General features: G+C 35.6%; 1 protein-coding gene across 1 annotated transcript in view; it reads left to right on the plus strand.

Moving 5' to 3' along the window:
* Positions 1-13,022, plus strand: part of clint1b (clathrin interactor 1b) — a 47,546-nt gene that overhangs the window by 19,231 nt on the left and 15,293 nt on the right. The window contains exons 2-6 of the mRNA XM_073824324.1: positions 1,505-1,609; positions 4,655-4,751; positions 5,158-5,266; positions 8,364-8,534; positions 12,621-12,801. Of these exons, the coding sequence (XP_073680425.1) occupies positions 1,505-1,609; positions 4,655-4,751; positions 5,158-5,266; positions 8,364-8,534; positions 12,621-12,801 (663 nt within the window). The remainder of the gene's footprint in view (positions 1-1,504; positions 1,610-4,654; positions 4,752-5,157; positions 5,267-8,363; positions 8,535-12,620; positions 12,802-13,022) is intronic.

Below are 13,022 nucleotides of genomic sequence, written 5' to 3' on the forward strand. Positions count from 1 at the left end.
ATTGTGATTTAAAAAAAAAAAAATGGCCATATCGCCCAGTCTTCTGTTGCAAGGAAAGTGCTGCCAGGCCATTCTGTTAAACATCTATGGGTCATATGGTTTGGGTGACATTAAGGTGAGGAGACAAAGATCAGTTTGGTTTAAGGATAATTTTTAGGTGAACAATTACTTTTAATCGTATTTCGAACGTTTTCCAGGATGTGGAAACATTATTTGAAGAGTAAGAAAGCTGTTAAATAGGAAATGATATGTTTTTGTTGAACTGTCATCCTCTGAGGTATATTGGCTCTCTGGCCTTTGACCCATGATCAGCTTGAGTTAAAACTTAAAGGTCCACTGAAGTGCCTTGAAACACGCAGCGTTATTCTATGTGGTGACGTACCTTTAACTGAAACAAAAACATATTGCTAAGCCCCGCCCACTTATTTTGAATAGCCAATAGCGTTCCATTAATATCCGCTCGGGCCAGAGCCGTTGAGCTCAGTAAAGCCGCATTTGTAATCTTATGAAAGCTACAGACTAATAAATTACCCCACAGATTCAATATGACACTCTTGCTAAAACAAAATAGTGATAACCATGCTGAGGCTGTGTAGTTTAATACATGCTGATCGCACATGCGAGCGCATATGATCTCCTCGCGTCTCTGTAGGGGGCGGGACATTACAGACTCTAGAGAGCATTTGATTGGATAGAACGTTTGATGAGAAATTGAAGTGCACGGTGATATCATCCAAATCCTTGATTCATATTGATATATTGATATTGATATATCACATATAGATAACATTAAGGCTAATGTATTCATACTAAAAGCTAAAAAACTTTAATTTTAATTTCAGGGGGACTTTAATATATATTTTTTTTCTCACTTTCTCCATTTGACTAAGACTGTCTATTAATTAGTATTTAGAAGCACCAGGTCTTCAATTTTATTTTCATTTCCAAATAAAGGCACATCATTTCATTGTCATGTCCTCCTACGCTTCCTCACATCTGAAGTTTTGTGGAAAACAAACAAGTTTGACATAAGCTTTAACTCTTAATGATATGCCTGCTCCCAGTTTCCTCCTCTTTTCTGGCATCTACCTTACTCGTAGCTAGTTTAAAAAACTGTAGAAAATGGTCTACTAGTTGGGCCATCGTTTGTATCTCTTTGTTAGGCCACACAAGTGTGAAAGCACTCCACAACTCCACCAATTATAATTGTAATGCTACTAATTTTTTCCATAGACTGACAGGTTAATTTATGACAAATTGGCAAATAGGTAGATTTAACACTAAACAGAGCTGCATGTGCAGTTTTTCACACCAGCTTTCTTCTGAACACATTTAAACCTTTGGCAGGCCGTTCTCTCCTAAGAGTCCAAAATACCAGAACTGACCGGCTCAAGAGAGTTTGTTTTATTTCAACACCTCCATGTGCAACAATATATTGACATGTGTGTCTGTGTGTGGTTGCCTGGTGTTTATTTGTGGCTCTTTGTTTTCCTCTGTTTCCCAGCACCAATGTTGTGATGAACTACTCAGAGATAGAGTCCAAGGTTCGAGAAGCCACCAATGATGACCCCTGGGGCCCATCGGGTCAGCTCATGGGTGAGATTGCCAAGTAAGTGCTCAGCCTGCTGGGTGGTGGGCGGACTGTGTGTTCCCTTCAGTCTTCAGGCATTCTGTGACTCTACTCTCAATTACCGCAAGACATTTGTGTAGAGTAATTATCTCATCATTGATAGCTGATGATTTCAGTTGCTTTGCATCATGCCTTAGACTTGAGATCGTCTGAAAGTTTATTTGTTATATCCTCATGTCGTATTTTAGATTTGTTTTTTAGTGTCTTGTGTTAAATTACTGTGAAAACACACACAGTGGATGGTTAGACAGTATTTTAAAATGCTAAAACCTGATAGAAACCCTGTGCTAGTAATATCAACATATTTTTCCTAGGAAGCACAAAAATAACATCTTTTAAAAAAGTGGGAAAATATACAAATATCTTTAAAGCTGTTTAGTTTGTTAGTGGTCTTACCCAACTCAACTTGGTCAATTTTCCAATTTTGTCCAATTTTTGATTTTGCTAATATTTTTTTCTGAAGAAAGATAGATATGTATAGTGATGAAAGCCAAAATATTAAATGTCATAGATGAATATTTACTGAGTAGTTTTGTAGAGGGGGTTTCAGAGCCAAATTACAGGGGGGTAAAAATGACTTCTGAAAGATGGCAGCATTATATTGTTATTTTTACACAGAGATTGGTAGGTCTGTTAGTAAAATATGTGGAATTTAGCTTTTTTTTTTGTGGCATTTTTTTTTTTTTTTTTTACCAGCGGTGACCATTCAGAAACAGAAGTTTTTTCTTCAAAGTTTGCATGCCTGTAACCCAAGAAGTATTAAAGATATTTTAATGCCCTTTTAGATATTGGGTCTTAACAAACCTTTCTTTTGGCATCTTTATTTTTAATGCCCTATGAGATTTGGTTCCAGAAATATTGGAATTTCATTATGGCTCCAGGAGCATGTCAAAATGTACACATTTTCAGTGGTCAAAAACCAAATGTGGGTCAGTTTGCAAAATTATGATACTACTTGTCTTTTAAAGAGAAATGTCTGCAGAACAAATTATGTCGAAACTAGAGTTGTATCTTGTTTCCTTCTGTCGAAACAAATGCATTGAACATATTGCCATTTAATATTCTTTTTAAAGATTCCTATTAAAGATATTGCAATATGATTTTAGATTAGGGCTGGGTGATTAATCGAAAAGTAATCGAAATCGACATTCAGAACCTATAATCGATCAAATTTTTCCAGGTCAATTATTTCAATTACTTTCCCTTTAAAAACACTACTGCGTGTGGAGTCACGTGACCCCGCTCTGTTACGTTCGTTATTCCGCCGACATGTCGATGGAGAGCTTAAACAGTATTTATACAGTAAAAACTATTTACAGGATATACAAGAGTAATTTTATTTAGAAGAGATACTGCATATTTTCTACTTTTAATATTTATTATTATTTTATAAATAATTTATTTTGTTTCCAAAAGTGCAAGTTATTTATTTTCACTAATTCAAGAAAAATGTGACTTTCCATTTTAAGCAATGTGTGCTTTAATTTCAGTTGTTCAACACTGATGTTCAATAAATAATCATAGATAGTAGATAGTGTGTGCAACCTTCATTCAAAAATCTCTCACTTGTAATATGTGAGCATATTTACTGTACAAAACTGGTCAGTGAACTATGAGGGCAAAAAAATACATATTTAAATATAATTAAATATAATTTTATTAATGAATAAAATAATCGTTCATTAATCGTAATCAGGTTAAAATGTTCAATTAATCGAGATTTTGATTTTAGGCCAAATCGCCCAGCCCTATTTTAGATTCTAGTTGTTAAGAAGCTGTTCTTTAGGAATCTTAATTTTTGAAGGCCCTACATTGTTCAATCCCAGAGATATGGGGATCTCAATGAGGCTCCATGTCCAGATTGTTGAATAATACCTATTTTCAGTTGTTGAAAACCACATGTTGGTCACTTTGTATTCAGCTATTTTATTTTATTTTACAAGATATTTTATTTAAAGAAATAATGTTGAAATTAGAATTGTGTCTTGATTCCCTCTATCATTACATCAGCTGTATACAAAGTGACCAAATTTGGTTTTCGACCACTGAAAATGGGTAATATTCAACAATCTGGACATGGAGCCTCATTGAGACACCCACATCTCTAGGATTGAATGATGTAGGGTCTGGAGAATTGAGACTCCTAAAATAAAAGTTTCTCAACAACTAAAATGTAAAATCATATTGCGATATCTGAGTTATAGGCACGCAATCTTTGGACAAATAATTGCAGTTGTAATTCATTGCAGTTGTCTTAACAGAAGGAAACAAGATGCATCTCTAGTTTCAACATGATTTGTTCTTCAGACATTTCTCTTTAAAAGACAAGTAGTATCATAATTTTGCAAACTGACCCACATTTGGTTTTTGACCGCTGAAAATGTGTACATTTTAACAATTTACTTCTGGAGCCATATTAAAATCCCAATTTCTCTGGAACCTAAACATATAGAGCCTTACAAATAAAGATGTCAAAAGGAAAGTTTGTTAAGAACCAATATCTAAAAAGGCATTAGGATATCTTTAATACTTCTTGAGTTACAGGCATGCAAACTTTGGAGAAAAAACTTGAAAAGTGCTGTTGCCCCATTTTTGAATGGTCACCACTGGCACATAATGCAACAAAGATTGCTAAAGTCAAATGATTTTACTAACAGACCTACCAGTCTCTGTTTAAAAATAACATTATGATGCTGCCATCTTTCTGAAGTCATTTTTACCCCCCTGTAATTTGACTCTGAATTTCGGGTGAAAACTGACATTTTGACAAACCCCCCAAATAGTGGATTACTCAGTAAATATTCATCCATGACATTTAATATTTTGGCTTTCATCACTATACATGTCTAGCTTTCTTCAGAAAAAATATTATTAAAATCAATTATTCATTGATCATTTGACAAGGAATGATCCTAATACATATCAACTATGCCATTTTAAAATCACTTAATTATTTCAGAATATCCAAATACCCATTTAGTATAAAGTCATTGGACGTAATGTGACTAATCCTCCTTATTGCAGATCCACATTTATGTATGAGCAGTTCCCTGAAGTTATGAACATGCTTTGGACTAGAATGCTGAAAGACAACAAGAAGAACTGGAGAAGAGTTTACAAGGTACAGTGCACTGCTTATCTTGCGTCATACATTCAAATGAGAATTTAATTAAGTTTACACTTAATTTACACACTTATTCCAAATATTGGCTAGTTCATTGGACCTGCCTATATATCAGTTTATTGCTAATTTTCATTTATTTCTTCACTCAAAGTAATGTGTGGTTCCATATGTGGTCACACTTCATAAAACACCCATGCTTCATTCAAATCCAGCTGAGTTTAGTTATCTGAGTGTAATGGAATATTTAAGGTTTATTATTGACATGTCTTTGAGCGCCGTCTGTAGCACATAGACGATAATTTTGACTTGTTCACTTAGTTCACTTATTATTTACTCAGAATCCTGCATTTAACTCTTGTAGCTTTGGAAATATCCCTAATAATGCTCTCTTCCATATGTGCAGGCCTTATTACTATTAGCGTACCTCATCAGAAACGGGTCAGAGCGGGTGGTCACCAGCGCCAGAGAACATATCTACGACCTGCGCTCTTTGGAAAATTATCATTTTGTAGGTAAGTTTGCATACACTACCAGTCAAAAGTTTTTGAACAGTAAGATTTTTTTTTTGTTTGTTTTCCAAGAAGTCTCAGGCTCACCAAGCCTGCATTTATTTGATTTAAAATGTCAGTAAAAAATGTAAATACTTTTCAATTGAAAATATCTGTTTGAATATATTTTAAAATGTTTATTCCTGTGATGAAAGCTAAATTTTCAGTATCATTAATCCAAACTTCAGTGTCACATGATCCTTCAGAAATCATTCTAATATGCTGATTTGCTGTTTAAGAAACATTTATCATCATTCTTATTATTATCAGTATTTAAAACTTTTGAGTACTTTTTTTTTTTCAGGATTATTTGATGCGTAAAGATCCAAAGATCAACATTTATCTGAAATAAAAAGCTTTTGGAACATTAGACACTATTCCATTCAAACACTTGGAGTCTGTATAATTTTTCTTTTTTTGGAAAAGAAATGATAGAAATTAATACTTTTATTTAGCCAGGATGTTTTAAATTGATGATAAAGACACTTATAATGTTACAAAAGATGTCAATTTCAGATAAATGCTGTTCTGAACTTTCTGTTTATCAAAGAAACTAGAAACAATTCTACTCAGCTGTTTTCAACAATGTTTTTTTTGAGCAGCAAATGAGAATAATAGACTGATTTCTGAAGGATCATGTGACTGGAGTAATGATGCTAAAAATTCAGCTTTGAAATCACAGGAATAAATTAAATTTGAAAGAATATTCAAATAGAAAACAGTTATTTTAAATAGTAAAAATATCTCCAATTTTTTACTGTACTTTAGATCAAATATATGCAGTCGTGGTGAGCAGGAGAGACTTCTTAAAAAAAAAAAAAAAAAAAAAAAAAAAAATTTCCGGTTCAAAAAGTTTTGATTGGTAGTGAAGATAAAAAGGTTAAGAGGAATTACTTTGAGAAAATCTTTGTTCAAGCAATGTGCAAGTGGGCAAATATAAGCGAACATGTATTTTGATACTGTTGCAGAGTGTGAAGAAATTAAATTTGAGCTTTTTGGCCTAAAAACATTGATTTGTTTATCATAACCCAAATATAACTCAAACCCAAGTAACACTTTCCCAGGTGTTAAGCATTCTGGACATGGCCTCATGCTCTTGGGTTGCTCTCCTACAGAAAGGCCATGGAAAGCGCATTTGTACAAAAGAAATGTCAATTATAGGGAAACAAGAAATTTTGTTTGTTAAAATTTGGAGATGTAACAAAAAGGGACAAAGCAGGAACAAGAATGACAGAACTTCATAGTAGGTGCTAGAGGTGTTAGTGTCTGTTTTCTTTTTGTAGCTATTTAAAGCTCTGTGCCTTGTTCTAAATATGTTTCAAAGATTCTGTGGCTTTCAAAAGTGATTCTGTTTAATTTTTCATCATTTTACACACATTTACAGTCATCTACTGTGACGATTTATGAACATTAGCACTTCATTATCTTTGATTTCATTTCAGTATTCAACCCAAAATATTTGTCTTCACACAAATATTTGTTTTTCTGAAATTGTATTTAATGAATACAGTATCTCACATAAGTGAGTACACCCTCACATTTCAGCAACCATTTTAGTATATCTTCTCAAGGGACAATATTATAGAAATGAAACTTTGATATATTTTAGAGTAGTCAGTGTGCAGCTTATATAGCAGTATAGATTTACTGTCCTCTGAAAAAACTCACTTACAGCAATTATTGTCAAAATAGCTGGCAACAAAAGTAAGTACACCCTAAGTGATAACAGCAGTATGTTGTTTAACCATGCAAAGCCACATGTCCTATTCATCATCTTTATGTTTTCTTTATGTTTGTGTCTGCTTGACAGGACCATACAAACTTGAGTATCTTGTATTAGAGCAGTTAAAATTAGGTGCTTTTAAGTACAATTCTCTCATACTGACCACTGGATGTTCAACATGGCATCTCATGACAAAGAACTCTCTGAGGATTTGAGAATTAGAATTGTTGCTCTCCACAAAGATGGCCAAGGCTGTTTGAGATTCAGCAACACCCTAAAACCAGGTTACACTACAGTGGTCAGGGTCATATAGAGGTTTTTAAAGATGGGTTTCATTCGGAACAGGCCTTGCAAGGGTCGGTCAACAAAGTTAAGCACTCGTTCTGTGCGTCAGATGCAGAACCTGGCTTCAAAAAACATATGCATGAGTGCTGCCAGCATTGCTTTAAAGGTTGCAGAAGTAGAAGGTCAGTTTGTCAGTGATCAGACCATACGCCGCACACTGCAACAAGTCTGTTTGCATAGGTGTCGTCCCAGAATGAAGCCTCATCTGAAGCTAGCTCACAAGAAAGCCCGCAAACAGTTTGCTGAAGACAAACTGTCCAGGAGCATGAATTTCTGGAACCATGTCCTGTGGTCTGATGAGACTATAAGATAAACTTGTTTGGCTCAGATGGTGTCCAGCATGTGTGTCGATGCCCTGGTGAGGAGTACTAAGAAAATTGTGTCTTGCCTACAGTCAAGCATGGTGGTGGTAGCATCATGGTCTGGGGCTGGATGAGTGCTGCTGGTACTGGGGAGCTGCGCTTCATTGAGGGACAACCTGTGCAGCTCTTGTCAATTCCATGCCCAGGATGATTAAGGCACTGCCAGATAACAATGGCGCTAACACAAAAAATTACATAGGGTGTACTCACTTTTGTTGCCAGCTATTTTGACAATAATGGCTGTATGTTGAGTTATTTTCAGGGGACACTAAATCGATACTGCTATACAAGCTGCACATTGCCTACTCTACAATATATCCAAGTTTCATTTCTATAGTATTATCCCTTGTGAAGATATACTAAAATGGTTGCTGAAATGTGAGGGGTGTACTCACTTTTGTTGAGATACTATATTTAATTAGGCAAACAAGAAGAAATAGAAATTGCACAGCCTACTAAGGCTTTTGTAGAACATCCATGCAGTAAATCTCAATAGCAAAGTTCTGGAATTACCAACAAAGCACAACAAAATGCAGTTGCCTACAGCACCATCTTATCTGATAAAGTTTTAACTACTGAACTTTTTGTGTGGGATCACATCCTGACATTTGATACTTTTCTATTTTGCTAGATGAAAATGGGAAGGACCAGGGCATTAACGTACGGCAGAAGGTGAAAGAAATGGTAGAGTTTGTTCAGGATGATGACCGGTTACGTGAGGAGAGGAAGAAAGCCAAGAAGAATAAAGACAAATACATTGGAGTATCTTCTGACAGCATGGGAGGCTTCAAACAAAGTAACTGTAAGTGATCAAATGTAGCAAATTTGAGTGTTTCTAAATTTGAATGTAAGTGATTTCTGCAACCACTAATGCCACTAAATGGGATCCAAACAGGTTTCACAGACATTTTGCTGTCTGCTGTTGGTTGGACAAACAGATTGTTGTGCCCCAAACTCATGCAAACCTGAAAAACTTAATCAATGTTATTTGAGGCATTCCTGGAATATGGGCAAAAAGACTGCAAGACTGATTATGCCTACATCACTCATGACTTAAAGGGAACACCAGGTATGAAGACTTGTATGACTTAATATAACAAAAATGATGTGTCCCATGATGTGAAAACCCATGAAAGACATTATTTTAAAAAATCCACATCATTCTATACATATTTTGGGCTACAAGAGGCACCACTCTGAAAATAAAATACTAATACGATGCCACATCATGCGGGGTTTGGTTGTAATTTTCAGACGAAGGGCAACAAGAGAAGTGATGTAAATCTTTACTGCTTTTCCCAAATACCTGTGTCTTTGTCCACTTTAGCCCTGATACTTTTGAGGTTTTTAGTAGACCACAGCTACAGAAAAAGCTTACAAACAGCAGAGACAAGAAACGCTAGATACCATCCTGGCAGGATGTAAACATGCAGATGCTTATAGCGCCGCAGCTACTGAGGGAGTTTTTCAGCACCGATTTCACTCGATGTCTTGGGGAAAATCGTTGGTATTACATTTGGGTTAAGGCTACACTTACATATATTGTCACCTGTAAGCTCTTTCAGTAGCTGTGGCCATTGTATCAGTATTTTATTTTCAGAGTTGTGTATTCTTAATTGTGTTAATTCTTAACTGATGGTAGCTTACCAAGTGCAACCATTTCTCATCATAATGGCACCCCCCATAGTCCAAAATATGTATAAAACAATGGATTTTTTAAAATAACATAAATCTTTCATGGGTTTTCTACTACATATTTCAGTAAGAGACACCATTTATGTTATATTAAGCCATACATTTCCTAAAACCCAGGGTTTCCTTTAACAGTCTGACAACTTCTTACACCAGTCAGGGTTCCCACGGGTCCTTGAAATCCTTGAAAGTTTGTGAATCTGAAAAAAATGTCAAGGCTGTGGAAAGTTTTTGAAAATAAACATACAAAGATTTCGCAAACACTTCATGGTCTCTGCATACTAGGTTGCTTGATTTATGTTAGTTACGTGCAAGTTTATGCGTTATGTTAAAGTAGGGCTACATGATTATAACAAAAATCATAATTGTCGGTTATCAATTTTCATGTTGCGATTTAATTGATAATGCTTTTATCACAGTATACAGTATTATCATGATATTGAAATTTATTTGCAAAAAAGTGGTGTCATAATACAGTATAACAGGTTTAATAACTATTTTCTTATAACAAAAATAACTAAACATTAGTATACTAATATTTCCCAAGCAAACTTTTCCGAAACCGTAAAGCATGTGTTATGTAGAAATTAAATGTTCACAAAGAAGTCAGAGTTTGCTTACGTTCTCAAGAGTAGTTCAACTGTTCTTTTTGTAGTTTTTTAAATGATTATTTCCTAAATGTGTTGTGATGTTGTGGTGATTGTTCTAGTGGGTTATCTGGTAATCAAATAAACCAAGAAACTGCCTTTTGGTCGCGGGTCATTTGAGGCATTATTTTCATCTTTTGAAACTGTGATTGACCCCAAAAGTGAGCTGCTTTGTCTGCGTACTGTAGGTGTCCCACAGGGATTTGTTTTAGGCCCTCTGAAGTTTTCTTGCGTAGTGAGCAGGGGCGGCTGGTCCATGGTGGGCGATAGTGCATCGCCCTCCTTGAGCCACACGAAAAAAGAGAGGAGAAAAAGACTCTTATTTTGCTAGTCCTAGTCTGCATATTACGGTACAATCAACAGCCTGAATGTCACTTTCCAACCTAAAACCCCGCCCCCTTGGGGCGATCTCAGTCAGATTGAAAATCGCCCCAGCCGGTCTCATAGAGTTATATTGTGAGATTTTTTTTTTTCAAATTTTGAACCCTACAATGCATTTCAATGGGCACCGGGAGGGCTCGCCCCAACGTGATTTCGTAATACGCACTGATGCGTGCTCGAAGATGTACAGCACGCACGCGTAGCGAGACGTCTGAATGCATCGGCCATGCTTTCAATGGAGAGGGAACTTGTCAGGAACATGCCTGATTTTAATGAGAGGGTAATTGATCACTTTGCCTGCTTAAAAGAGAAGCGAGCAAAATTTCAATACAAGTGATGTGTGTTATTAAATGGTGAATTGTTTATGTTATCACGGCCGTAGCCAGCTATGAGGTCACCGAGGTCCGGACCTCGGTCATTTTTTATATTCAAAAATAAAATGTCAAGCTCTTCGAATGATTATTTAGCCGTTTAAACCACCTCATATCACATGAGTGTTTGCTGCGAGAAGCTAGCGCAGTGAAAGGGGCTTGAGAACGCGTTGAGTGAGAGCGCGGGTGCAGCGGCCTCCGTTTGTTGCCAGATCCACCTATTATACGTGTTTTTTGACTCGTTTGTCCAATTTAGTGTGACACTTTGGGACGTTTATAAAGTGGAAAGTTGAACGTTAGTTTTATGTCAGTGTCATTATTCTAACGTTATTTTTATAACTTGTTATAAAATAAAAATTCCCTCAGCTAAAAAAAACGAACTTTCCATGTAAAACATTATACTGAATAAAAAATCTTTCACAATCATCTACATGTCTGTCTATTTTGAAGTTTAGGCTATATGTAGTGCATTTGTGGGTGTTATTATAGCACAATTCTTAACACCTCACTAATTTTCAAACCCTGGTTATGGCCTTGTTTGTTATATGTTGTATTCTCCAAATGTTGAATTTTAAATAGTTGTATTGATTGCATATTGGCAGCCAAATTTATACTGAATATGTTCTGGAAAGATTTGATTAATTACAGTTTTAATATGAGAAATAAAAAGTCTTTAATTGTAAAGCAGTATGGCTTTTTTTTTTTTTTTTTTACTCTTAGAGGGCAAACTAGTTGATGACAATGTGTCTCTTGATGGCCATGGTGGAAGTGTTTCAGTGTATTTGAGACCATTGCGATAAATTTAATATAGCTATTCAAAATACTGTACAGTTTGTACAATTCATGCCTGATGTTGCCATCTAGGAACAGGGAAACCAAATCAAACAATGCAATGTAATGTAATGCTGTAAAGTTGGCTATCTGAATTTTATCATAATTTTACCCATTAAAGCGGTTATCTTTGCCAAAATCGGAACAGTTGCCCCCCCAGAGATATTTGTCAGGAGCCGCCACTGGTAGTGAGGAAAATTCTCCATGGATTCCCTTCTTCCCACGACTGATCTTTTGATTAGAGCTGTTTTGATTTCAGGGCTATCACTTTTTCAACTTTGCTCACTGCATCATTTGCTGATGTTTATGATCAGGTTAGAAGAAATAATCAGATCTCTGCTTTTTGTATTACATGTTTTCTCTTAGAGCTGTCTAATCAAGTCGAGATGCCACGTCCCTTGTCATGTCATTAGTGATGTTACTTGTGTGCAAAGTCAAAGGATTGTGCTTGGTTTCTGTTTTGATTTGCTGCAAAGATTTCCCTCTTTATTAGGTGTACCACAGTTTCAAATTGCCAATTACCGATGGCATGCCAATGACGGATTTGTTTTGCTGGAGAAAGATAAAAATACCGCAAGGTCAGAGAGGGTAGACAGCTTGATTTTCAGTTATACTTTAAATTTAGTCAGTTTTGAGTTTCTAGTCAGGTTTATTTTCCATGCTTTAAGTGCATTTGTGGGCAAGTCCATTAATGGGGCAAATAAAAATTTTAAAGTTTTTGTTCTTTTCAGCCCAAAATGCACTACCTTTCTATGTAAATTAGTCATGTCATAGTTTCAGTCTCAATCCAGAGTACCCACAGGTCTTTAGAAAGTTTTAAAATGTCTTAAATTTAAGGTAATAATTAAAAGTTTAAAATATACTTAAACATCTTTAATATTTATGTGCTGCACTTCATGCATTGCTTTTGGTGTACTTTGAAATCAGGCAATAAATATCGAACTAATTCTGTATTCACATTCTCAGCGGGAGAACGGTTTGACCCCGAATCTAAAAGCAAGTGGGATGAAGACTGGGACAAAAACAAGAGCAGCTTCCCGTTCAGTGAAAAACTCGGGGAGATAAGTGACAAAATTGGAAGCACTATTGATGACACCATTAACAAATTTCGCAAGAAGGAGAGGGATGACTCACCAGACCATATCAGGTACTTGAGTTTTTAGTCGCCATAGAATAAAAAGCTATGAAACTGAAGTAGCATCAGATCTTTTCTTATTAATTGTGATGTTTAGTATGTCATAATAGTGAGTACACCCCTCACATTTCAGCAACCATTTTAGTATATCTTCTCAAGAGACAATACTATAGAAATTAAACTTGGATATATTTAGTAGTCAATGTGCAGCTTGTACAGCAGTATAGATTTAC

Source organism: Garra rufa, chromosome 19, assembly GCF_049309525.1.
Source record: "Garra rufa chromosome 19, GarRuf1.0, whole genome shotgun sequence".
Classification (NCBI taxonomy): domain Eukaryota; kingdom Metazoa; phylum Chordata; class Actinopteri; order Cypriniformes; family Cyprinidae; genus Garra; species Garra rufa.